This window comes from Salmo salar, chromosome ssa05 (genome assembly GCF_905237065.1).
Source record: "Salmo salar chromosome ssa05, Ssal_v3.1, whole genome shotgun sequence".
Taxonomy (NCBI): Eukaryota; Metazoa; Chordata; class Actinopteri; order Salmoniformes; family Salmonidae; genus Salmo; species Salmo salar.
Genome location: NC_059446.1, coordinates 26,098,221 through 26,125,189, shown reverse-complemented (window position 1 = coordinate 26,125,189; position 26,969 = coordinate 26,098,221). Strand labels below are relative to the sequence as shown.

General features: G+C 43.4%; 1 protein-coding gene across 1 annotated transcript; it reads left to right on the top strand.

Moving 5' to 3' along the window:
* Positions 1-12,246: 12,246 nt before the first annotated feature.
* On the top strand, positions 12,247-13,457 carry LOC106604547 (BTB/POZ domain-containing protein KCTD8). Its single transcript, XM_045718014.1, is given in 2 exon segments — positions 12,247-12,681; positions 12,684-13,457. Coding segments are annotated over 2 exon segments (828 nt in total). The 5' UTR covers positions 12,247-12,627.
* Positions 13,458-26,969: the final 13,512 nt, after the last annotated feature.

Sequence of the window (26,969 nt, the reverse complement as noted above, 5' to 3'; positions counted from 1 at the left end):
TCAGATGAAGCAGATGCTGAGCTACAGGACTGTTTTGCTAGCACAGACTGGAATATGTTCCGGGATTCTTCCGATGGTATTGAGGAGTACACCACGTCCGTCACTGGCTTCATCAATAAGTGCATTGATGACGTCCCCCCCACAGTGGCTGTACGTACATACCCCAACCAGAAGCTATGGATTACAGGCAACATCTGCACAGAGCTAAAGGGTAGAGGTGCTGCTTTCAAGGAGCAGGACTCTAACATGGAAGCTTATAAGAAATCCCGCTATGCCCTCCAATGAACCATCAAACAGGCAAAGCGTCAATACAGGACTAAGATCGAATCGTACTACACCACTCGTCGGATGTGGCAGGGCTTGCAACCATTACAGACTACAAAGGGAAGCACAGCCGAGAGCTGCCCAGTAACACGAGCCGATCAGACGAGCTAAATTATTTCTATGCTCGCTTCAGGGCAAGTAACACTGAAACATTCATGACAGCATCAGCTGTTCGAGATGACTGTGTGATCACCCTCTCCGCAGCCGATGTGAGTAAGACCTTTAAACAGGTCAACATTCACAAGGACGCAGGGCCAGACGGATTACCAGGACGTGTACTCCGAGCATGCGTTGACCAACTGACAAGTGTCCTCACTGACATTTTCAACCTCTCCCTGTCTGAGTCTGTAATACCAACATGTTTCAAGCAGACCACCATAGTGCCTGTGCCCAAGAACACTAAGGTAACCTGCCTAAATGACTACCAACCATAGCACTCACGTCTGTAGCCATGAAGTGCTTTGAAAGGCTGGTCATGGCTCACATCAAAACCATTATCCCAGAAACCCTAGACCCACTCCAATTTTCATACCACCCCAACAGATCCACAGATGGTGCAATCTCTATTGCACTCCACACTGCCCTTACACACCTGGACAAAAGGAACCCCTATCTGAGAATGCTATTTATTGACTACAGTTCAGCGTTCAACACCATAGTGCCCTCAAAGCTCATCACTAAGCTAAGGACCCTAGGACTAAACACCTCCCTCTGAAACTGGATTCTGGACTTCCTCACGGGCCACCCCCAGGTGGTAAGGGTAGGAAACAACACATCCACCCGCTGATCCTCAACACGGTGGCCACTCAGGGGTGCGTGCTCAGCCCCCTCCTGTACTCCCTGTTCACTCATGACTGCACGGCCAGGCACATTTTACATTTACATTTTAGTCATTTAGCAGACGCTCTTATCCAGAGCGACTTACAGTAGTGAATGCATACATTTCATTTCATTTCATACATTTTTTTTTATTCTCCATACTGGCACGACTTCAACACCATCATTAAGTTTGCTGATGACACAAAAAGTCATATTAGCATATGAAGATACCATGGGATGAATATTGCTCAATTGTTGTTGTTTCTTGCTGGAAGCCCACTCGTGAATGGTATCGCGAACTTACAGAGAGTGAATTTAAGAGCGAATAGTGCCTAAACACAATGCAACAAGTTCACTGCTAAAGGAGAAATTCAGATGAGCAACATTTTTGAACATGCAGCATAGCTAACCTGGTTTGACTTTTTCCTAAGCAGAGTCATCCTTCACATTTCAGCAGTTTAAACCAATCCAGACAAGATATGATTGATCTCATGGAATCCAAATTCACATTAGATTCAGCTGCTGTAGCCTAAAGATTCAGTTAATGATGATTAAAAAGAAAGACACATCATTGACAAACACGTCATATTACACACCAAATTAATAAAACAATATTGCTTAGGCTAGTCAATGTATTTTATACTCAATAGTTTGTCAATAAAAGGAATTAAAATGGCATAATGGCAAAAAACAGCATATTTTCTTGTCCTCTACTGGCCTCTTCAGGAACATTGGTGAAATGAGGATATTTGAAAAGTCACTTTCCTCTTTCTCCCTGTCATGTCTCAAATCCTGGTGCACCTTTTAAATCAAACAGTTTGAACTGCATTTTGAAGCCGTATTGTGTCACCTCCAACTGGTATATCGTCCATATGAGGGGTCATAGCTCAATGGAGGAGCATTTGATTGCAGATCAAGAGGTCCCAGATTCAAATCCTGGTGCCCCCTTAAAATCAAGTTGTTTAAACTTGTATATGCATTTTGATGCCTATGTTGTCAGCATGAGGGGGTTTAGCTCAACGGTAGAACATTAATCTGATATAAATCTTCAATAAGTCTATTCAAAATACGTATTGCCTTAATTTAAATATTTTTGAGGCATTACAAAACATTGACTTGTTTTTAAACAAATGAAACTGAGCAGCTGGCGGATGTAGGGAACTGGATTGATCTCTGACCTATTTACTGTGAGATATTTCCTGTGGTTTAGCAACAATGATCATCAATTAGCTGGAAGAGCAGTGAATTTGAACAATGCTTAGCATGAGAAAATGAGAATGCAAGAAGATACAAGTCCACTCCACTCTTCAGTCAGCTCTTTAGACAGCAGGCGTTCTGCTCAGTGGAGCCGCTGTTTGAGACAGATATGATACCTGCAGTGAAATGTTAGCAAATTGATTCAAAACAAAAAACAGAAATACCTTATTTACATAAGTATTCAGACCCTTTGCTATGAGTCTCGACATTTAGCTCAGGTGCATCCTGTTTCCATTGATCATCCTTGAGATGTTTCTACAACTGAGGTAAATTCAATTGATTGGATATGATTTGGGAAGGCACACACCTGTCTATATAAGGTCCCAGAGTTGACAGCGCATGTCAGAGCAAAAACCAAATGATGAGGTCGAAGGAATTCTCCATAGAGCTCAGAGACAGGATAGTGTCGAGGCACAGATCTGGAGAAGGGTACCAAAACATTTGTGCAGCATTGAATGTCCCCGGGAACACATTGGTCTCCATCATTCTTAAATGGAAGAAGTTTGGAACCACCAAGACTCTTCCTAGATCTGGCCACCCGGCCAAATTGAGCAATCGGGGGAGATGGGCCTTGGTCAGGGAGGTGACCAAGAACCCGATGGTCACTCTGACAGAGCTCTAGAGTTCCTCTGTGGAGATGGGAAAACTTTCCAGGACAACCATCTCTTCAGCACTCCACCAATCAGGCCTTTATGGTGGCGTAGCCAGACGGAAGCCACTCCTCATTAAAAGGCACGATAACCCACTTGAAGTTTGCCAAAAGGCACCTAAAGAATCTCAGACCATGAAAAAATAAGATTCTATGGTCTGATGAAAACAAGATTGAATTCTTTGGCCTGAATGCCAAGCGTCACGTCTGGAAGAAACCTGGCACCATCCCTACGGTGAAGCATGGTGGTGGCAGCATCATGCTGTGGGGAAGTTTTTCAGCGGCAGGGGCTGGCAGACTAATCAGGATCGAGGCAGAGATGAACGGAGAAAAGTACAGAGAGATCCTTGATGAACATTTGCTCCAGAGCGCTCAGGACCTCAGACTGGGGCGAAGGTTCACCTTCCAACAAGACAACGACCCTAAGCACACAGCCAAGACAACGCAGGAGTAGCTTTGGGACAAGTCTCTGAATGTCCTTGAGTGGCCCAGCCAGAGCCTGGACTTGAAACTGATCAAACATCTCTGGAGAGACCTGAAAATAGCTTTGCAGCCACGCTCCCCATCCAACCTGACAGAGCTTGAGAGGATCTGCAGAAAAGAATGGGAGAAAGTCCCCAAATAGAGGTGTGCCAAGCTTGTAGCGTCCTACCCAAGAAGACTAGGGGCTGTAATCGCTGCCAAAGGTGCTCAACAAAATACTGAGTAAAGGATCTGAAGACTTATGTAAATGTGATATTTCAGTTTAGATTGATGAGGAGAAAAAAAACAACAGTAAATTTCAGAATAAGGCTGTAACCTAACAAAATGTGGGAAAAAGTAAAGGGGTCTGAATACTTTCCAAAGGCACTGTATACACCTGTGTTAGTGCAGGTAGGACTGATGTACACCTCTGTTAGTGCAGGTAGGACTGATATACACCTGTGTTAGTGCAGGTAGGACTGATGTACACCTCTGTTAGTGCAGGTAGGACTGATGTACACCTCTGTTAGTGCAGGTAGGACTGATGTACACCTCTGTTAGTGCAGGTAGGACTGATATACACCTGTGTTAGTGCAGGTAGGACTGATGTACACCTCTGTTAGTGCAGGTAGGACTGATATACACCTGTGTTAGTGCAGGTAGGACTGATGTACACCTCTGTTAGTGCAGGTAGGACTGATGTACACCTCTGTTAGTGCAGGTAGGACTGATATACACCTGTGTTAGTGCAGGTAGGACTGATATACACCTGTGTTAGTACAGGTAGGACTGATGTACACCTCTTTTAGTGCCGGTAGGACTGATATACACCTGTGTTAGTGCAGGTAGGACTGATATACACCTGTGTTAGTGCAGGTAGGACTGATGTACACCTCTGTTAGTGCCGGTAGGACTGATATACACCTGTGTTAGTGCCGGTAGGACTGATATACACCTGTGTTAGTGCCGGTAGGACTGTTATTCTGATATACACCTGTGTTATACTGATATACACCTGTGTTAGTACAGGTAGGACTGATGTACACCTGTGTTAGTGCAGGTAGGACTGTTATTCTGATATACACCTGTGTTAGTGCAGGTAGGACTGATGTACACCTGTGTTAGTGCCAGTAGGACTGTTATTCTGATATACACCTGTGTTAGTGCAGGTAGGACTGATGTACACCTGTGTTAGTGCCAGTAGGACTGTTATTCTGATATACACCTGTGTTAGTACAGGTAGGACTGATATACACCTGTGTTAGTGCAGGTAGGACTGTTATTCTGATATACACCTGTGTTAGTGCAGGTAGGACTGTTATTCTGATATACACCTGTGTTAGTGCAGGTAGGACTGTTATTCTGATATACACCTGTGTTAGTGCAGGTAGGACTACAGCTGCGTCCTCCATGTCTCCATGACTGATATACACCTTAGTGCAGTAAGGACTGTTATACACTTGTGTTAGTGCAGGTAGGACTACAGCTGCATCCTCCATGGCCCATATCGAATTGATCTTCCACTCTCCTTCCTTGTACACCTCCAGTGTACCTGCACAGCGACTGCCTCCTCTCACCAGTCTCACATCATCAGGCTGTGAGCAGGTCTTGGCAACAGGATTGTCAGGTAAACAGGTGTGTTCTTCTCTGGCTGAAGTGCTACAGAGCAGGAGAAGAGACTCATTACCTTTACACTGGAACTCTGTAGTCCAGGTTGGACCCTCACCTTCACCCCCCCGTAGATCTGAAGGAGCCCCACAGCCAATCTCCCAACAGACTACCTCTGCATCCTGTGAGTTAAAGTCAGCTTCATACACTGAAGCCCACTGAGATCCAGACTGATTGGACCTCCACTCTCCCAGAGCATAGACCAGCTCCATTCACAAGCCTCACAAACTTCGAACAGACCACATTGGCACTGCTCTCATCCCAAATACTCTATGTCACTGTGCATTTGACACTGCCCAAGAGTAGACTCAATGCCAAGACAAACAACTGATCTTACTTTGCGCCCTTTTCCAAATTAAGGACCTTTAGGTGCATCAACAGGATGCCCACAGCCCAGCTGTCCACACATCACCTTGGCATTTGTCATTTGTCATGCCTCTACATGCTCCCGTTCATTCTTCTTGGTCAAAGACCTCCACTGTCCCAATGCAGGAGCTGGTCACATTCACCAGTCTGACTGAACCAAAGGCTGGTGGCTAATCTGAGGAGACACAAACACACAGGTCATAATCAGTAAATAGACAACTGGGCTGTGGCTCTACTGTTTCAAACGTAGCGCCCTCCACCTTTGTAATCAAGCAGGGAGACTCATTTATCTGCACTGACACTGAGCCTGCACTCTGGGAGGGTAAAGCCTATTTGTCTGGAAATTCTACCCCATCAGCTGAGAGAGTCCTGCTGCAGCCTGATATATCCTGGACTGTCTCAATGGGAGAGGCTTCTGGTCACCAGGAGGCTCCTTCTTCCTCATGCGCAACGTCTCCAACAGATTCCAGACTCAGCCAGCTGTCAATTACTCTGCTGCCTTCCTCTTCCCTGCTGCAGACGACTACCACCAAGGGAACTACAGCTGTGTTTACGGGAATGATGTTTTCTCTCAAAACTTCTCCTCTGAGCCTAAGCTCCTCTCCCTCACTGCTTCAGGTAACTGAGAATGAACCAGACTTTTTGTACTTTGCCAGATTTGGAATGATTTTCCACAGATCGATCTGATGATCAGATCAAATTGTCAAATGTGTTTTTATTCCAGCCTCTCCTCTGACTGCTTTCACCATCAGACTGGTCCACGTTAGTGACGACCACCAGGGCCCTCTAGCTGTACTTCAACACCACCAGGAGGCAGAAGAGAGAAGAAGGGGAGAGTGTGGAAATGGTGTCCCTGCAGGGGAGAGCTGAGGTTGGGCCAACAGAAGAAAGGAGAGGAGATGAGAAAGGGAGTAGACGAGAGTAGGCGAATGCTTTCTAGAATGCTTTGAGATTATTCTCATTGTCAAATAGTTTAAACCTAAGGTTAGTTAAAACCTGTGTTGTCCTTAGTTTAAGATTGAGTGTTTGTCGACTTTCTAAGTTCTATCTATTGATTGATTGTTTTTTGTTTAAATTGTTGTATAGTTAGGACACATGTATACATTAGTTTTTGTTCTGATGACTAAATGGAAGCTTTGAGTTCAATCCAAACGTAAAAGGACAGAGTTTTCATCAGCGTTTCTATGGTGTTTCCACTTTTTATGTTTTTAATTTGACGTGTGGTTACTTGGAAACTAATTGTGAAGAGACTTTTCATCATAAGAAATGTTTATCATTGTTTTAAATTGTTTACATGGAGTTTTGTATTTCATTTTTCACATATTAATAAACTTAGCTAATAATGTCGATCTCTACAGTTGAAGAAGCATCCAGTCTCTTTTACTACTTTTGTAATCGGCCTGTTTTTGACATGCTTTATCTATCATAATAAAAAACTATTTTACTTGAGGAACGCTCTTGTCTTTTCAGGAGAAATGTGGAGAGTGTGGTGAGATAAGGATACTCAACTTGATGAGTATGTTTTGAGACCAGGGGCGTCATTTGGGTATGGCAGGATAATGCAGTCGCCATACCCTAGTTCAACACCAACAATTTAAAATATGCTACTAAAATCATAAGGGAAATTCCCCCCCACCCCTCAAATCTAGATGCAAAATGTTTTGCTGCTTTGAGCTTGCAACAACACTCAAATAAAAATAATCTGAACATTTGCTGGCCCTGAAAATCCCTTTTAAATAGGCATATTTAGCTTGGTGGTATAGCTAACTAGTAGAACATTTGACTGCAGATTAAGAGGTCCCAGGTTCAAGAGGTCCCACTGGTGCCCAGTGGAGTAGCGTAGTTTTGCGGGGCCCCCTTGCTAGGTCCGAGCAAGGGCACCAACCCCTGGATATGTATTTATTTTGCCATGGGGCAGAGAGAAAAATGTGCAGTTCTATAGCTAATCTCATGATATTTTACACATTTTGCCCCCATGAGGCTGAGAGAAAATGTTGCTGTTTTAGAGCTCAGGGAGATTTGAAAGACGGGACAATATATTTCCGAATATTGACCCCAAACAATCTTAAGGGTGCTAGCCATCAGTGAAGGTACTCAGATACTCAAAACATCAGCCATCGCCAGCATTGTGGGAGACTCTATAGTTAACCAATCATTGGGGTGTTTTTTGTTTGACCCACACAAACGTCAGAGACGTCATGCCCATAGGGGGCACGTGCCCTTAATATGTTATTTTTTTTAAAGTAAAACATTTTTTTCTCTCTTTGTAAAATTACTAGACACTTCTTTTATTTTATTTTTATGATGTTAGCTTTAGCCAGCCCTACCAATAAGCCATTTCAGGCTATTAATCAAGTTAAAGTAGTTAGCTTGTCTAACTAATTATCTTAGCTGGCATGCCTGCTGGCAACGTTGAAAAGCAAGCAATAACTAGATGTACTGAATAAGACTCACATTCCTGTCTATCTTTTACCCAGATTTTAGCAGGGATGCAAAGAAGCATATTTTGTTTATTTTTAGTCAGTCAGAAGGATACAGACAGCTCAAGAGTTATGCTTAGATATTTTTAGTACTACAACTAGGCCTTCTAAACTGTTCAGTAACATGTTGATTATTTGTGTATTTTCAGTAATGTTCAGTAACATGCTGTATGTATTTCTATAGGCCTATTGTAAATTAGTATTATTGTAGCATCACTATCTTTATTGCAAATATAAATACAAACACAAACAGAATGTTAGACTTTATATTCATTTCACAGAGGTAATGAACTGCCCATTGATCAGCACAGCAATTGATAAAAAGTGTTTCTAAGCTTATGTCAATATTACACAGGTAAGCTAGCAGTTACAGAAATCAGGAATGCAGACAGGCTCTAGGCTTTTTTTTTTCTTCTTCTCAAAAAGTTAAGGAAATACAGGCAGGTACCACATTGCTACAATACAAACAGCTCACTCAATCAAGCCTGATGGTATGTACAAAAGCAAAGCTAGCTTTCATTTAAGAAAAAAAGCTTGATAAGGGTAGTGGAATGGGATAATGTCTTAGTGTGGTGTAAAGAATCCAATACTTTACATTGTATGCGGTACAAATCACAATCAGGAATTGGGCTGCTTGTGAAGGTTTGAATCCTAAGCAACCTGCATACGTATTGAGTACAGTTACATGTACACAATAAAGTGATTATTGTGGATAATCAGATTAATATAATAGTTCGATTAAAACGTTTACATGCTTTCCCTAATAAACGAATTCCCTAATAATCCTGTTTACATGGACACATCTGAAATAGGGCTACCCGATGGCACTCTGATAAATGCAGAAAATCACCAATCAAAATGAAAGTTATACCACAGTGACCATGTTATTTTTGGTAAGCATATTTGATATTTGAGTTCGGACATATAAAGTTTGTGTGTGAAAACTTTTGGGTTTCTGAATCGGTGTAGTATAATTACATTTACGTCATTTAGCAGACGCTCTTATCCAGAGCGACTTACAGTAGTGAATCCATACATTCCACAATTTTTCCCCCCCGTACTGGTCCCCCGTGGGAATCGAACCCTCAACCCTGGCGTTGCAAACGCCATGTTCTACCAACTGAGCCACACGGGACCACACAGGAATGCATAAGACTCATACATTCAGTTGTTCCGAACTCACTTCACCGGTACTAAAGATGGAGGCTCGCTCGGCTGCGCACATGCGCAAATCAAATACACTGCTGGAATGCCGATGAAGGTGTTACATGTCCTAATAAGTTAAATAATTGTGATTACGGTTATGGTTCTAGATTGCAGGATAAATCAGTTTTAGGTCCTTGAAAAATGCAAAATTCTCCAATTTACAGATTTGGGGTGTATGACACCCCTGGTGAACGTGACCAAAGACATGACTGAAACAGGAACCAATTTTATGTAGACTATACAGTGGATAGGCTATATACAAATTCATGTGATATTTGGAGCTCTCAGTAATTGATTGTATGTTGAACACACATATGATTTCAGTTTGTGAATGTGTGATATGAAGGTTAGAGCCATGTTTATTTCAACATTATAAAGAAAAACTTTGATTAACAGTGGCAACACTGCCATTCTGATCTGAGCGTTGTCTTTGAAACACCACATTAGTGTCCGACTTTCAGCTGTTGCAGATGCACCTCTCCTGACTTCATTCATTGACTTTCATCTACAGTCGGTTGCTTTCGGATTACCACTCAAACACGCCCAGAGTTTCTGCAGAGGCAGCACGTTGGCTATGACCCAGTGCAGCAAAGCATCATGGGTCATTAGACATAAATGAAAGGCCCAGTGCATTCAAAAATGTGATTTCCCTGTGTTTTATATATCTTTCCACACTATGAGTATTCAGTGAAATTGTGAAAATAATGATAATGCCATTTTAGTGTAAGAGCTGTTTGAAAAGACGCCTGAAATTTCAGCCTGTTTTGGTGGGATGGAGTTTTGGCCTTCCATGGTGACATCGCCATGTGGTAAATTAGTTAACAGACCAAAAGTTCCCAACCTCTACCAGGGATTGGAACCGGTTCAGGGAACACAACAGGAAACCGGAAAATAACGAAATATTCAGAATCAGAACCGGGAACGAAAGGGATCTATTCTGTTCTGGAACAGAACCGTATTTTAAAAGCCTGGGAAGCGCTTTTACGTCCCGGGCCTTTTTTTCAGTCCCACAAAAAAAACACAACAGAGCGCCTATGCAAAGCCCTCTCTCTGTCACTCAGAAACATCTTCCAGTGTCTTCCTGCCAGTGTGTGCGCATGTAGGCTACCTGCTCTACCCCCCCATCCTCCGAAGCATAAACTACTGTAGCCTCTCAACTTTACAAGCATGATTCAGAAATGTTTAATTAGAGAATAATGCATAAACTTTTTCAATGCTAGTTAAGGATTCTGTAGTCATCACATTTCACATTGGATTTATTAACTACAAAAAGGTAAGATGTGTTTTTAATTCTGGTGCTGCTCTGCACACACAAGTGTGTTAGCTAGCTAGCTCTAGTGCGCTCCATAGCAAGCTGCTCTATCCACACTGTTTGGTGAAGTAATTAAATGTAGAGCTAAATAAATAAAAAATGATGATTTCAGAAGTTTAAAAAGGAAGAGAAAATAACAATATAAACTAGTACTTTTTTTGGTTCAAAGCGTTCAGAACTTTCTTTTGCAGGTCAGAACAATGGAACAGAACCCCCCAAATAATGGTTCTGTTCAGAACTAAACAAAAGGAAAATTATTTTGGTTCCAACCACTGCTCTCTATCAATAACAGCAAATGTTTTGTTTCCCTTCCACAAACAAACCAATTATTGTTTGAGAAATTGCTCTTTGTTAAGAAGCTAATTTGGTTTCTTTTTGACCATTTTAATTGAAAACAATCACAGTAAAGTACTTCATTGTTACCAAGAAATGATTAAATATTGAGATAAAAACAGCTGCTTTGGACCTTCTCCAGCGCGGTAAGCACATTCAAGGATGCTCTACATCCAAGTAGATTGGGGAAAGTTTACTGATCGCATGAGGATATTGAAGGTTTAATAACCTTGGAAGCTCATTCAATCAAGAGGCCTGTGGAGATTGGAAAGACAAGGTGTTTGCTGTTAGTTGTCGGCTGTTCCCAGTGATAGTGATAGGTACTTTACACCTTTGAGACAAGAGGCTGCTGGTAACCTGACGTTGATTAACGGCGTAGCCTTGTAACGTGTCATTGTGCTCAATGACCTTTCAGCATCTGTGCAGAACCGTGGTATTTTTTTGCTTCAGGGATGTCAGCTAGAATGGTATAGTCAGAAAAGTTTTGGGAATATGTTTGATTGAGCTAATTATTTGGATCAGTAAGTGCTTGGGGGACGATTGGATTATCTTTGAATAGACGTACATAAATACACAAATATCTTCACAGAGCTACAGGATTTTTGTTGTTGTGATTAGTGTGTTTATATAGGCCTACACCTCATCATTTATTTTGGGTGTGTGTCTATCAGGGTGTATTCATTACTTCATTACGCTGATTCTGTTGCAAAACGTAATGAATACGAACCCCTGTTGTCTACTGTTCATATTCAGATCGTCTCCTCAACAATATCAATGATGACGATTTTGTTAAACATTTCTACATTTCAAAATATTCATGTTATTTGTAAGGCCAAAACAAGACCTCGTAATCATGTTTGCAGTAATTAGATATAGAACATTTTAGATCATGGGTTTCTGTTAAATGTTTTGCAGCATTCCAACAGATGGCGCTGTTGAAATATGGAAATGTTTGTTGGATATTTGCCACTACTACAGTATTGGTGCATTTCCAATCAACCAAAAATACATATTGTGTAGGAGATAGGGTTGTTTAATACATTGGCGCCTTTGTTAAAAAAAAAACACTTTAAATTAAGTGAAATATGTAAACATATGTCAATTTGCCATTGACACTAATCAACATTCTAAAATGCTGGGATTCATTAATGTCTGAATGTTTGTATCTGTTTATAATGTTTTTTTTATATACTTTTTGTTTCCAGATCATCTTCAGACTTTAAGGGTAGATGAAGTTAGGGAATATTGTATTGTATAAATATTTATAATACTGCCCCTTTAAAAGGCTGGAACTGCAACACCTCCCCTTTCACACAGAGGATTATGTCATCATGGTTTCCCCCAGACTCTGGACAAATGATGCTGGGAGTCGCTCAGAGGGAGTTTTTTCTCCTATCGCTCTCTCCTGGCATTTGCTCGCTCCATTAGTGAGGTGACAGTGGCTGGGGGAACGGATACTCTGTCTCCATCTTCTCTCTCTCTCTCTCTCTCTCTCTCTCTCTCTCTCTCTCTCTCTCTCTCTCTCTCTCTCTTCTCCTCAGCTAATTCTAACAGCAGGGATGTAGTCCTCTGTCTCTTTCAAACTTCAGCACCGGCTATGCTGTGAACTCCTTGGTGACCACTGCTGATTCTATTGGGACCTTTTTCTTCTCTTGCTCTTCACTGAGCTTGTTTGAGAGGATCTATACCTTAATGAGTTTGGAAGGGGAGGTGTTTGATTTCTCTCTATAACCCGGTGGAACTACGGGACCATGGCCATGAAGGAAACCATTCTGCCCATCAGCGAGGTGTCCGCCCCGTCCCGCCCCCGACCCCAGAGGTGGTGGAGCTAAATGTGGGTGGCCAGGTGTACGTCACCAAGCGCTCTACCCTGGTCAGTGTGCCCGACACCACCCTGCACGCCATGTTCGCCCGGTGCCCACCGCGGGAGCTGCCGAGGGACAGCCGAGGTCGATTCTTCATCGACCGCGATGGCTTCCTGTTCCGTTACGTGCTGGACTTCCTGCGAGACCGCCAGCTGGTGCTGCCCGACCACTTTCCCGAGCGCGAGCGTCTGCAGCGGGAGGCTGAGCACTTCCAGCTGGGCGAGCTGCTGCGCCTCCTGGGGCCCCGCGTAGGTTCCAAGCAGGGCTCCATGAACGATGAGGGCTGCCACAGCGACATCGAGGAGAGCTCGCAAAGCAGCGAGTACCCTACAGGTCGAACCTCGACTTCCTCAGACAAGAGGTCAGGGTTCATCACCATCGGCTACAGGGGCTCCTACACTACAGTGCGAGACAACCAAGCTGACGCCAAGTTCCGACGAGTGGCACGGATCATGGTGTGCGGACGCATCGCCCTGGCCAAAGAGGTGTTTGGGGAAACACTGAACGAGAGCCGGGACCCCGACAGGCCGCCGGAGAAGTACACTTCGCGGTTTTACCTCAAGTTCACCTACCTGGAGCAGGCATTTGACCGGCTTTCTGAGGTGGGCTTTACAATGGTGGCGTGTAACTCCACGGGAACAGCCGCTTTTGTCAACCAGTACAGGGACGACAAAATCTGGAGCAGCTATACGGAGTACATCTTCTTCAGTAAGTGACTTCTCACCCATTCAGTAACATACATATTGGATAGGTGGGTCCAACATGTTTTCTCAGGTTTTATAAGTATTGTGTAACATTTTTCTTTACATTTGGAAAGATTGAACAAATTGCCTCTCTCTGTGGTTCAAAGTAATCCAATTACCAGCTTCATCACTTTCCTTGAGAATACCCTTCCTGTGTGGTCCAGCAATGATGGCCGCTGACCCCGGCAAACATGGATGCTAGAGTCAGCATGGGTTTGAATCCGGGCCCACTGCCCTTTGACTCACCCTTCCCCGTCTTTCAAACACTGTTCTATCTCTTCAATAAAGCTCATAAATTACGTAAAGAATGTGGGACTGCCCCACCCTCCCTGTTTCTCTCATCAGTTGGAAATGTTTTCCAAATCACAGCTGGTAGGTAAAAGAGAGAATAGATTAAAGGGAAAGGTGTGTGAGAGTAACATACAGTTTCATTGTAAGAAGAATGATTGAAGGGCTGTAGATACAGTGCATTTGGAAAGTATTCAGACCCCTTGACCTTTTCCACATTTTGGTACGTTACTACCTTATTCTGAAATTGATTAAATAGTTACTGTTTTCTCCTCATCAATCTACACACAATACCCCATGACAAAGCAAAACATTTATTTTTGAAATTTCTGCAAATCTATTAGACATTTTAAACTGAAATATCACATTTACATAAGAATTCAGACCTTATAATCAGTACTTTTTTGAAGCGCCTTTGGCAGCAATTTGACAGCCTCAAGTCTTCTTGGGTATGACGTTACAAGCTTGGCACACCTGTATTTGGGGAGATTCTCCCATTCTTCTCTGCAAATCCCCTCAAGCTATGTCACGTTGGATGGGGAGCGTGGCTGCATAGTTACTTTCAGGTCTCTCCAGGAATGTTCGATTGGGTTCAAGTCCTGGTTCTGGCTGGGCCACTCAATGACATTCAGAGACTTGTCCCGAAGCCACTCCTGCGTTGTCTTGGCTGTGTGCTAAGGGTCATTGTCCTGTTGGAAAGTGAATCTTTGCCCCAGTCTGAGGTCCTGAGAGCTCTGGAGCAGGTTTTCATCAAGGATCTCTCTGCACTTTGCTCCGTTCATCTTTCCCTTGATCCTGACTAGTTTCTCACTCCCTGCCACTAGAAAACATCCCCACAGTATGATGCTGCCACCACCACCATGCTTCACTATAGGGATGGTGCCAGGCTTCCTCCAGACATGATGCTTGGCATTCAGGCCAAAGAGTTCAATCTTGGTTTCATTAGACCAGAGAATCTTGTTTCTCATGATCTGAGAGTCCTTTAGGTGCCTTTTGGCAAACTTCAAGCAGGCTGTCATGTGCCTTTTACTGAGGAGTGGCTTCTGTCTGGCCACTCAACCATAAAGGCATGATTGGTGGAGTGCTGCAGAGATGGTTGTCCTTCTGGAAGGTTCTCCCATCTCCACAGAGGAACTCTGGAGCTCTGTCAGAGTGACCATCGGGTTCATGGTCACCTCCCTGACTGCGGCCATCTCTTTGAAGAGTCTTGGTGGTTCCAAACTTTTCCATTTAAGAATTATGGAGGCGAATGTGTTCTTGGGGACCTACAATGCTGCAGAAATGTTTTGGTACCCTTCCCAAGATCTGTGCCTCGACACAATCCTGTCTCAGAGCTCTATGGACAATTCCTTCGACCTCATGGCTTGGTTTTTTGCTCTGACATGCATTGTCAACTGTGGGACCTTATATAGACAGGTGGGTGCCTTTCCAAATCATTTCCAATCAATTTAATTTACCACAGGTGGACTCCAATCAAGTCGTAGAAACATCTCAAGAATGATCAATGGAAACAGGATGCAAAGGGTCTGAATAGTTACAGTGCCTTGTAAAAGTATTCATCCCCCTTGGAGTTTTTCCTATTTTGTTGCATTACAACCTGTAATTTAAATTGATTTTTATTTGGATTTCATATAATGGACATAAACAAAATAGTCCAAGTTGGTGAAGTGAAATTAAAAAAAGTACTTGATTTTAAAAAAATAATAAAAAAACTGAAAAATGGTGCGTGCATATGTATTCACCCCCTTTGCTATGAAGCCCTTAAATATGATCTGGTGCAACCAATTACCTTCAGAAGTCACGTAATTAGTTAGATTGCACGCAGGTGGACTTTACTTAAGTGTCACATGATCTGTCACATGATCTCAGTGTATATATACACCTGTTCTGAAATGCGCCAGAGTCTGCAACACCACTAAGCAAGGGGCACCACCAAGCAAGCGGCACCATGAAGACCAAGGAGCTCTCCAAATAGGTCAGGGACAAAGTTGTGGAGAAGTACAAATCAGTGTTAGGTTATAAAACATATATGAAACTTTGATCATCCCACGGAACACCATTAAAGCCATTGTTAAAAAATTGAAAGAATATGGCACCACAACAAACCTGCCAAGAGAGGGCTGCCCACCAAAACTCACAGACCAGGCAAGGAGGGCATTAATCAGAGAGGCAACAAAGAAACCAAAGATAACCCTGAAGGAGCTACAAAGCTCCACAGCGGACATTGGAGTATCTGTCCATAGGACCACTTTAAGCTGTATACTCCACAGAGCTGGACTTTACGGCAGAGTGGCCAGAAAAAAAGCCAATGCTTAAAGAAAAAAAATAAGCAAACATGTTTGGCGTTCGCCAAAAGGCATGTGGGAGACTACCCAACCATATGGAAGAAGGTACAAAGGTCAGATGAGACTAAAATTGAGCTTTTTGGCCATCAAGGAAAATGCTATGTCTGGTGTAAACCCAACACCTCTCATGACCCCGAGAATACCATCCCCACAGTGAAGCATGGTGGTGGCAGCATCATGCTGTGGGGATGTGTTTCATCGGCAGGGACTGGGAAACTGATCAGATTTGAAGAAATGATGGATGGCTTGAAATACAGGGAAATTCTTGAGGGAAACCTGTTTCAGTCTTCCAGAGATTTGAGACTGGGACAGAGGTTCACCTTCCAGCAGGACAATGACCCTAAGCATACTGCTAAAGAAACACTCGAGTGGTTTAAGGGGAAACATTTAAATGTCTTGGAATGGCCTAGTCAAAGCCCAGACCTCAATCCAGTTGAGAAACTGTGGTATGACTTAAAGATTGCTGTACACCAGCAGAAACCATCCAACTTGAAGGAGCTGGAGCAGTTTTGCCTTGAAGAATGGGCAAAAATCCCAGTGGCTAGATGTGCCAAGCTTATAGAGACATACCCCAAGAGATTTGCAGCTGTAATTGCTGTAACTGTATTTTTTTGTCTTATTTCTTGTTTGTTTCACAAAACAAAATATGTATCTTCAAAGTGTTATGCATGTTGTGTAAATCAAGTGATACAAACCCCCAAAAAATCTATTTTAATTCCAGGATATAAGGCAACATAGGAAAAATTTGAGGTGTGTCTGGGGGTGAGGTGCGAGGTGTGTCTGGGGAATAGGGAATGAAATGGGGGGGGAAACAGCCAAGGAAGTGCAAAAGGTCAGTCAAATCTAGATTGGAACAGTCTAATCAATACAAATAAATCATGACAAAGAGGGGTGTGTGTGTGTTTGTGTGTATGTATGTGTCTTTGAGTCTGCATCATGTGTGTTTCTATGCCTGCACAGGTGTTAATGAAGACAAAATGGCCAGTCTATATATTGACCGTATACAGTTCCAGACATTTTGTTCCCTGACTTGTCACCCTTTTTCACTCTCCCGGTCACATGTCCCTGCTGGTAACGAAGAATTCGGGGCTGAGTCCCTTTGGACGTGAAGGCTTTGACAGGAGAGAGGGTAGGCTTGAACAAGCACAGAATATATTTCAGTTTTATTAATACACCACCAAGATATTATTTGGATTCCTTTTTAAGCAATGGAGTCAGTACAAGATCAACGACATCTACAACATAAAACACAGTTAGATTTTTTTTATGGAGTAAAATACTTGAAATAGACCAATGGGGAATGAGTCCAAACCGGTGCTAACATTCAATAAAAAGATAGGCTTGTGAAAATTAGCTCTATCATGCCAAGATATGGCAGAGAGGGCTCAGAGGCATCGTCTAAAAATCTTCCATGGGAGGTGTTTTATTTTGAAGGAAGTACAGATGCCAACATAACAGATGTAGAGTATGCGAGAACACTCCATTGGTGGGGGGCGACATATCTGACATATCAATGCATCTTACCCCACTCCCTGTGAAGGCACATGGTACTGTTTAACACTTTTGAAAGTGCTAGACGGTGTGAATATGCAGGGGGGTAATGGATGGGGTGACGAAGCAAAAGTGCTGCGGTGACATCCGTGAAATTCAAGGTCAATGGTAGCCGCTGACAAATGCCTGTCTGGCTCAGAGGTTGAGGAGGCTATTTCGATTGGGTTATTTTCATCTAAACTTTTCCTCCTCCCGGTGGACGTGTTGGCATTGTTGTACACACTTCTCACTTCTCTCCGCTGAAGCTCATCCGTCTGTGTGATCCTGCTTGGGTCTTGCATAATTCATTAGCTTCTCTGCAACATGGAATTGTATTGATATTTATGAGGGATCAAGCTTTTATTCCTGTACGATGTTGGAACATCACTGCCATAACAAGCAGATTTTTTCCCCCTGTTGAATACAGTATAAGCATTGAGCTGCTATTATGCTTAAAGATCGGCTAACTCCTCAACATGTGTTTTAATTGCATTCTGCTGTTGTTCTAAAGATCATTTGATACGCTTTTCATGACAAGGAAACGCTAGATAAGCCTATAGGTACCATAATGGCATGTTACAGTATATTCAATTACAACAATAACATAATAAAAATTAGTCATTTATATTATATTTATATTATATTAACCATGTAAATTTTTTTGGGAGCAGGCACATTGTTTGTTAGCACATGATGAATATACCATATTTATGCTTCCAATGTATTCTATACTACAATATCCAATTCAACACAGATATATAGTACATTCGGAAAGTATTCAGACCCCTTGACTTTTTCCACATCTTCTTACGTTGCAGCCTTATTCTAAAATGTATTCAATAAAAAAAGAAACTCATTAATCTACATATAATATGACAACCCGAAAACAGGTTTTTTGAAATGTTTGCACATTTATTAAACAAAAAAAACGGAGATATCTTATTTACATAAGTATTCAGACTATTTTCTATGCCACTCAAAATTGAGCTCAGGTGCATCCTGTTTCCATTGATCATCCTTGAGATGTTTCTGTAACTTGATTGGAGTCCACCTGTGGTAAATTCAATTGATTGGACATGATTTGGAAAGGCACACACACCTGTCTATATAATGTCCTACAGTTGACAGTGCATGTCAGAGCAACAACCAAGCCATGAGGTCGAAGGAATTGTCCGTAGACCTCCGAGACAGGATTGTGTCGAGGCACAGATCTGGGGAATGGTACCAAAACATTTGTGTAGAACTGAAGGTCACCAAGAACACAGTGGCCTCTATCATTCTTAAATGGAAGAAGTTTGGAACCACCAAGACTCTTCCTAAAGCTGGCCGCCCGGCCAAACTGAGCAATCGGGGGAGAAGGGCCTTGGTCAGGGAAGTGACCAAGAACCTGATGGTCACTCTGACAGAGCTCTAGAGTTTCTCTGTGGAGATGGGGGAACCTTCCAGCAGGACAACCATCTCTGCAGCACTCCACCAATCAGGCCTTTATGGTAGTGGCCAGACGGAAGCCACTCCTCAGTAAAAGGCACATGACAGACCATGACAGCCCACTTGGAGTTTGCCAAAAGGCACATTAACCCATTCTGTATACTCCCCTTGTCTTAAGGGGAAAAATTATCAGCCTTCACTAAACCCCTAAAATGAAGCAGAATTTGAATTTTAAACCCCAAATCTATTTTGCATGAAGAAACAACCTGTCATTCATCACAAACTTTGGGAATATCTGGGTTTTCCCTCTTCACAATGCAGAAATACTGCATTTAATTAGTGGACACCACTCGTTTTTATTACAACACACCTGGCATAATTGTTTTCTTTACTAAAGTAGAGGTTTATTATTATTATTATTGCTAAAGGTACGGCATAGGTGTAAACATACATTTTATTAGCAAGAGATAGCACTTGTATAGACTAAGAAAGTAGCAGAAATGTGCAGAAAGTAGTTATGAATGCAGTTTATTGAAGGGAAACAATAACAGTCTTCAACATTTTTGGCTACATAGTGATATATTCTTATATACTGTACAATGAGGAATTCAACTACAAAATACAATTCTTCTCCCATTTTTTGAACCATTGCCCCCACCCACAAGGTGTATAAACAACAACAATAAATAAGAATAAGACAAAACAAAAGCATGAAGAACATAAATCAATCAACTCTAATTAGCACATGTAGGACAATATGCAAGTGTGTGTGCATGGACTTTGCAGATGTATTTCTGACATGTGCAGCTCATAGTACTTGTTTTACAGGCCTTCTTTGGGGGGCAGAATTGGCATCGCCCCCTCTAGCCTGCACCAGCTGCAGCCTCAGGTGGATCAGGACAAGATTCAGCCCCCTGAACAGCTTTCACAAGCGCTGCAGATGCTGCTGTGTGGGGGAGGCACTCCCTTTGAATGTGTGGGGTTACACGCGCCTTTCCTAGCTGTTCCAGGAATGCCCTCCTCTTGTCCTGCTTATCAGGCATCCAGGTAGGGTTGAGCTTGTTCCATATCACAAAGGCATTGTATGAGGACACATCAATGATGTTATGAAAGATGACCAGGGGCCAGCGGGCAGTCATCCTCCTGCAGCTGTAAGTTCCAAACACCTGGTCCAGGTTGTCCACGCCTCTTTTGATTTGGTTGTAGTCCAGGATGATGGCTGGCTTCCTGTCCTCACGATCACTGATCTCAACTGTTTTGAGCAGTGTGCTCAGGAGGACCACATTCTTGAGAAAGAAACTAGAGTGGTGGTGGGGGTGAAGGCAAACTTTGATGAGAAGGCCTCTCTCCATCTTGTTGCGAGGAGTGCAGGGGGGAGCTCAGGCTTGTTCTTTCTAACTGTGCCAACCATTGTGATCTTCCTCTTCAGGAGCTGCTGGCTGAGTTCAATCAGTAGCACACATAATCTACATTTCTCATTGTGTGTGTGTGTGTGTGTGTGTGTGTGTGTGTGTGTGTGTGTGTGTGTGTGTGTGTGTGTGTGTGTGTGTGTGTGTGTGTGTGTGTGTGTGTGTGTGTGTGTGTGTGTGTGTGTCTTTGTGTTTTTTGTGGTGTGTAAATGTTTTTATAACTGCTGTGTCAAAAATGACTCTAAGACAATCTTTGTACCCTGGTGGTATACAGCTTTCATGGAAATATGAACAAAGGCGATGTTTCACTTTTTCTAATGTTGGGGTCACTCTAGTAAAGTCATCAAATTTAAAGTTGATAAAATATCATTTAGGGGGTTTTCTCTGCTGTTAAACATAGTAGCGAGTCATTTTTTACCCTTAAGACAACACAAGGGTTAAGACTCTCAAACAATGAGAAACAAGATTCTCTGATCTGATGAAAACAAGATTGAACTATTTGGCCTGAATGCCAAGCTTCATGTCTGGAGGAAACCTGGCAGCATCCCTACGGTGAACCATGGTGGTGGCAGCATCATGCTGTGGGGATGTTTTTCAGCGGCAGGGACTGGGAGATTAGGTAGGATCGATGGAAAGATGAACAGAGCGAATAACAGAGAGATCCTTGATGAAAACCTGCTCTAGAGCGCTCAGGACCTCAGACTGGGGCGAATCTTCACCTTCCAATAGGACGACGACCCTAAGTAAACAGCCAAGACAACGCAGAAGTGGCTTCGGGACAGGTCTCTGAATGTCCTTGAGTGTTCCAGCCAGAGCCTGGACTTGAACCCAAGCTAACATCTCTGGAGAGACTTGAAAATAGCGACGCTCCCCATCCAACCTGACAGAGCTTGAGAGGATCTGCAGAGAAGAATGGGAAAAACTTCCCAAATACAGGTGTGCCAAGCTTGTAGCATTATACCCAAGAAGACTTGAGGCTGTAAACGCTGGCAAAGGTTCTTCAACAAAGTACTGAGTAAAGGGTCTGAATACTTTGCCAACATTTCTAAAAACCTGTTTTTAAGTCATCATTATGGGGTGTGTGTAGATTGATGAGAGGGAAAAAACGATTTAATCCATTTTAGAATAAGGCTGTAACATAAGAAAACATGGAAAAGGTCAAGGAGTCTGAATACTTTCCTAATGCACTGTATTAGCTCTAACCTTGCTCTGTATAGATAATTTATCGAAAAGGTGGCGATAGGTCAATTTCCAGCTTGACATTTAATGGCATGAAAAAGTCTTAAATGACAAGAGAGACAATATTGTCTAAGACATATACTGAGCATACAAAACATTAAGGACACCTTCCTAATATTGAGTTGCACCCCACACTTTGCCATCAGAACAGCCTCAATTCATTGGGGAAATGACTCTACAAGGTGTTGAAAGCATCCCATAGGGATGCTGGCCCATGTTGACTCCAATGTTTCCACAGTTGTGTCAAGTTGGCTGGATGTCCTTTGGGTGGTGGACCACTCGTGATACAGACTTGAAATTGTTGAGTGTGAAAAACCCAGCAGCATTGCAGTTCTTGACACACCTACTACCGTACCCTGTTCAAAGGCATTTAAATATTTTGTCTTGCCCATTCACCCTTTGAATGGCCCACATACACAATCCATGTCTCAATTGTCTCAAGGCTTAAAAATCCTTCTTTAACCTGTCTCCTCCCCTTCATCTACTCTGATTGGAGTGGATTTAACGAGTGACATCAATAAGGGATCATAGCTTTCACCTGGTCATTCTATGTGGAAAGACAGGTGTTCTTAATGTTTTGTACACTAAACGTAAAATTAAACTAGGAAGCATTGACCATGATGTCGAACAGCTCCATGTAACCATGTTAAAGAGATACTGCGAGATTCTGTCAACCTAGCCTCTAGTTTACCCCACTGTACCTGTAGACGTCCATTCGCTAACACTAGTCAGCATTGCCTTGTGTAACTACCTCTACCTTCCTTCATACTGCACCCAGAGACATACAAATAGTATCCAAGAGTTCATATGAGTCTAGGTAAGTAGAAAAGCTTAATTGCCAGAATATCGCAGTATCGCTTTAAAAGCTTTACATTTTCCAAACCATTAAGTTTAGCATTTACCAGACTTGAAAGCATTCAATGAGAAATCTTTTTCCGTCACTGAATCATCCATCCCAACTCAGGCATTATAGACTTGTAACCTTTATTCTTGAACCAGACTGCAACACCTTACCATGCCCCTCACCATGCACCTTACCATGCCTCTTTCCATGCACCTTACCATGCACCTTACCATGCCCCTTACCATGTCCCTCACCATGCCCCTTACCATGCCCCTCACCATGCACCTTACCATGCCCCTTACCATGTCCATTTCCATGCACCTTACCATGCCCCTTACCATGTCCCTTACCATGCATTAATACATTATACATGCTGTTATGGTTTAGCAATTTCACAATTTGTTTCTCAGACCAAAAATATTGATTGCCAATGTCTCTGGTCCGAAGAAGGTCAATAGACAGAAACGTTGGCAATAAACTAGAATACATATGTGAAATTGTGCAATATTTTGTGTGCAGTATTGCAATATTGTGCCATATTGTTTTCTTTTGAATCATGTTCCATGCTCCAGCATAATGTAAACCTATTCTTGACATTGTATTTTTAGATAAAACCCATAGGCTTTTCAAGAGCTTGGTTCTATCTGCATTTTTGTCAACATTTAGCAATTGACATAGCCTCGTTCTGTTCTATGTTCTCTACCTATATAGTACTCTAAATACCCCAATTGATGTTATTAAGGTCAAAATAATAATAGATAAAAATAGCTGACACCATTCAAACCCTCATTGGAATTTTAAAGGCAATTATCTTAGGATCATCTTTTTGCAGACAGAACCTTCTAGTCTAGCTCTAGTTTAGTTGGTTGTAGATTTTTCTCATACACTAGCTGGTATCTCACAGAGATCTTGCACGTGCGAACACACACGCGCACACACGCACACTTTTGCTCAACAAATCATCATGTTCAATTACTTCTAAGGAGGTAAACATCTTTGCCAGGGACATACAGGGAGTGGAAACCCCTAGTCGGTCCCTATCACAGCCCATTGTTATCTACAGCCCTACATATACTGCACACTGCGAACAGTTCTCAAATCTGTTCTCAAATATATACTGCGCATTAGGCCTATGTTCTTCAGCTATATTGATGCCCTACATTTGATCATTGATATGTCTTCAACACATTTCTTTTCAATACAGTTTGGGTGGTTAGAGTTATTGTTTGATTCATAGTCCTGAAGAGTCTGCTAGCAAAGTTCCAACAAGAAGAAAAAATGATTCCCTCACATCAGAGATGCATTGTCAGTTAAAGGAGAAATGACGCACCAGATGTTTTCAGACCTTAAACATGTTGAGATAAGCCAACGTTCCAGGCCATGTGTTGATTCAGCTATATGCTCCATCCCCAAATGAATGGAAAAGATAAGCACCACATATCTCCAGATTTTATTTGGTGCATAGCTGCATCTACACTATTGATGGTGTGGGGCCTGGGTTCATCATGATGGTGTGGGACGTGGGTTCATCATGATGGTGTGGGACATGGGTTCATCATGATGGTGTGGGACGTGGGTTCATCATGATGGTGTGGGACGTGGGTTCATCATGATGGTGTGGGACGTGGGGTCATCATGATGGTGTGGGACGTGGGTTCATCATGATGGTGTGGGACGTGGGGTCATCATGATGGTGTGGGACGTGGGTTCATCATGATGGTGTGGGACGTGGGTTCATCATGATGGCGTGGGGCGTGGGTTCATCATGATGGTGTGGGACGTGGGTTCATCATGATGGCGTGGGGCGTGGGTTCATCATGATGGTGTGGGACCTGGGTTCATCATGATGGTGTGGGACCTGGGTTCATCATGATGGCGTGGGGCGTGGGTTCATCATGATGGTGTGGGACCTGGGTTCATCATGATTGTGTGGGACCTGGGTTCATCATGATGGCGTGGGACGTGGGTTCATCATGATGGTGTGGGACCTGGGTTCATCATGATGGTGTGGGACCTGGGTTCATCATGATGGCGTGGGATGTGGGTTCATCATGATGGTGTGGGACTTGGGTCCGTCATGATGGCGTGGGTTCATCATGATGGTGTGGGACTTGGGTTCGTCATGATGGCGTGGGACGTGGGTTCATTATGATGGCGTGGGACGTGGTTTCATCATGATGGTGTGGGACGTGGGTTCATCATGATGGCGTGGGACGTGGTTTCATCATGATGGTGCGGGACGTGGGTTCATCATGATGGTGTGGGACATGGGTTCATCATGATGGCGTGGGACGTGGGTTCATCATGATGGCGTGGGACGTGGGTTCATCATGATGGTGCGGGACGTGGGTTCATCATGATGGTGTGGGACATGGGTTCATCATGATGGTGCGGGACGTGGGTTCATCATGATGGCGTGGGACCTGGGTTCATCATGATGGTGTGGGACGTGGGTTCACCATGATGGTGTGGGTTCATCATGATGGCGTGGGTTCATCATGATGGCGTGGGTTCAACATGATGGTGTGGGACGTGGGTTCATCATGATGGCGTGGGACCTGGGTTCATCATGATGGTGTGGGACGTGGGTTCATCATGATGGTGTGGGACGTGGGTTCATCATGATGGTGTGGGACATGGGTTCATCATGATGGCGTGGGACGTGGGTTCATCATGATGGTGTGGGACCTGGGTTCATCATGATGGTGTGGGACGTGGGTTCATCATGATGGTGTGGGACGTGGGTTCATCATGATGGTGTGGGACGTGGGTTCATCATGATGGTGTGGGACCTGGGTTCATCATGATGGTGTGGGACGTGGGACTTCATCATGATGGTGTGGGACGTGGGTTCATCATGATGGTGTGGGACGTGGGTTCATCATGATGGTGTGGGACGTGGGTTCATCATGATGGTGTGGGACCTGGGTTCATCATGATGGTGTGGGACGTGGGTTCATCATGATGGTGTGGGACGTGGGTTCATCATGATGGTGTGGGATGTGGGTTCATGATGATGGTGTGGGACGTGGGTTCATGATGATGGTGTGGGACGTGGGACCTGGGTTCATCATGATGGTGTGGGACGTGGGTTCATCATGATGGTGTGGGACGTGGGTTCATCATGATGGTGTGGGACGTGGGTTCATCATGATGGTGTGGGACCTGGGTTCATCATGATGGTGTGGGACGTGGGTTCATCATGATGGCGTGGGACCTGGGTTCATCATGATGGTGTGGGTTCATCATGATGGCGTGCGTTCATCATGATGGTGTGGGACGTGGGTTCATCATGATGGCGTGGGACGTGGGTTTATCATGATGGCGTGGGTTCATCATGATGGCGTGCGTTCATCATGATGGTGTGGGACGTGGGTTCATCATGATGGTGTGGGACCTGGGTTCATCATGATGGTGTGGGACCTGGGTTCATCATGATGGTGTGGGACCTGGGTTCACCATGATGTTGTGGGTTCATCATGATGGCGTGGGTTCATCATGATGGTGTGGGACCTGGGTTCATCATGATGGTGTGGGACGTGGGTTCATCATGGCAGCAGACTACTTTTGGGGTCTAAAAGCATCTTACAAACTGTGATTTCGGACTGTTATGTCGATTTAAGACAAACGGAAAACCAAAATGTTAATCTATGGCCTTATGGTCTGAGTTGATTAGCATTTTGCAGAGCGCATCCTAGAACTGTCGTGACACAGTACGATTTGCAGGCAGATTTCATTATGATACTCATTTCTTTCTGCCAAGCCAAGCAAAACGCCAACAAACACCGACCTAGAGGCATGACAGAGAAGGTTGTTTTATGCAGTGACATTCTTCAACATAACCGTTATTGATTGAGAGGGTAATCATTTAAATGTCACAGATGCAACCCTGGGACAATGACAAATGTGGTGGGACTCCTGGCACGACTGGCCAAATGATGGATTTGGTCTGAGGTCAGGTGACGGGCGGGCAGGCCACCGGGTGGGAAGTTGGCTTTCTCTTCCGTTTGCTCACTCCCTAAACTTCACACCATTTCCCACGCTCATCAACATTGCGAAGTGAATGATGCATTCTCCTAATCGTTGAATGAGATTATATGGCTGTCTTCTGTAGATAACAAACCTACAGGGTTTTTCCTTTGTGTGGCAATGCGGTTTCTCAATTAAATAAGGCATGCAATCCCTTTCATTAATTTAGATAAGCATTCAGGGTAGGCTCTGAGACAGGTAGTTGATTCTCCATGCAAAACAAATAATCCCAATTCCCAACAGCTCAATTGCTTAGCTATTGCTGTCCTTTGGAATTGTCCTTGAAAGAGAGAAGGAGAACAATAGGATCGTTTATACCATGGAATTGAGAGAGAGAGAACAACAGGAGAGTTTTCTACCATGGTATTGAGAG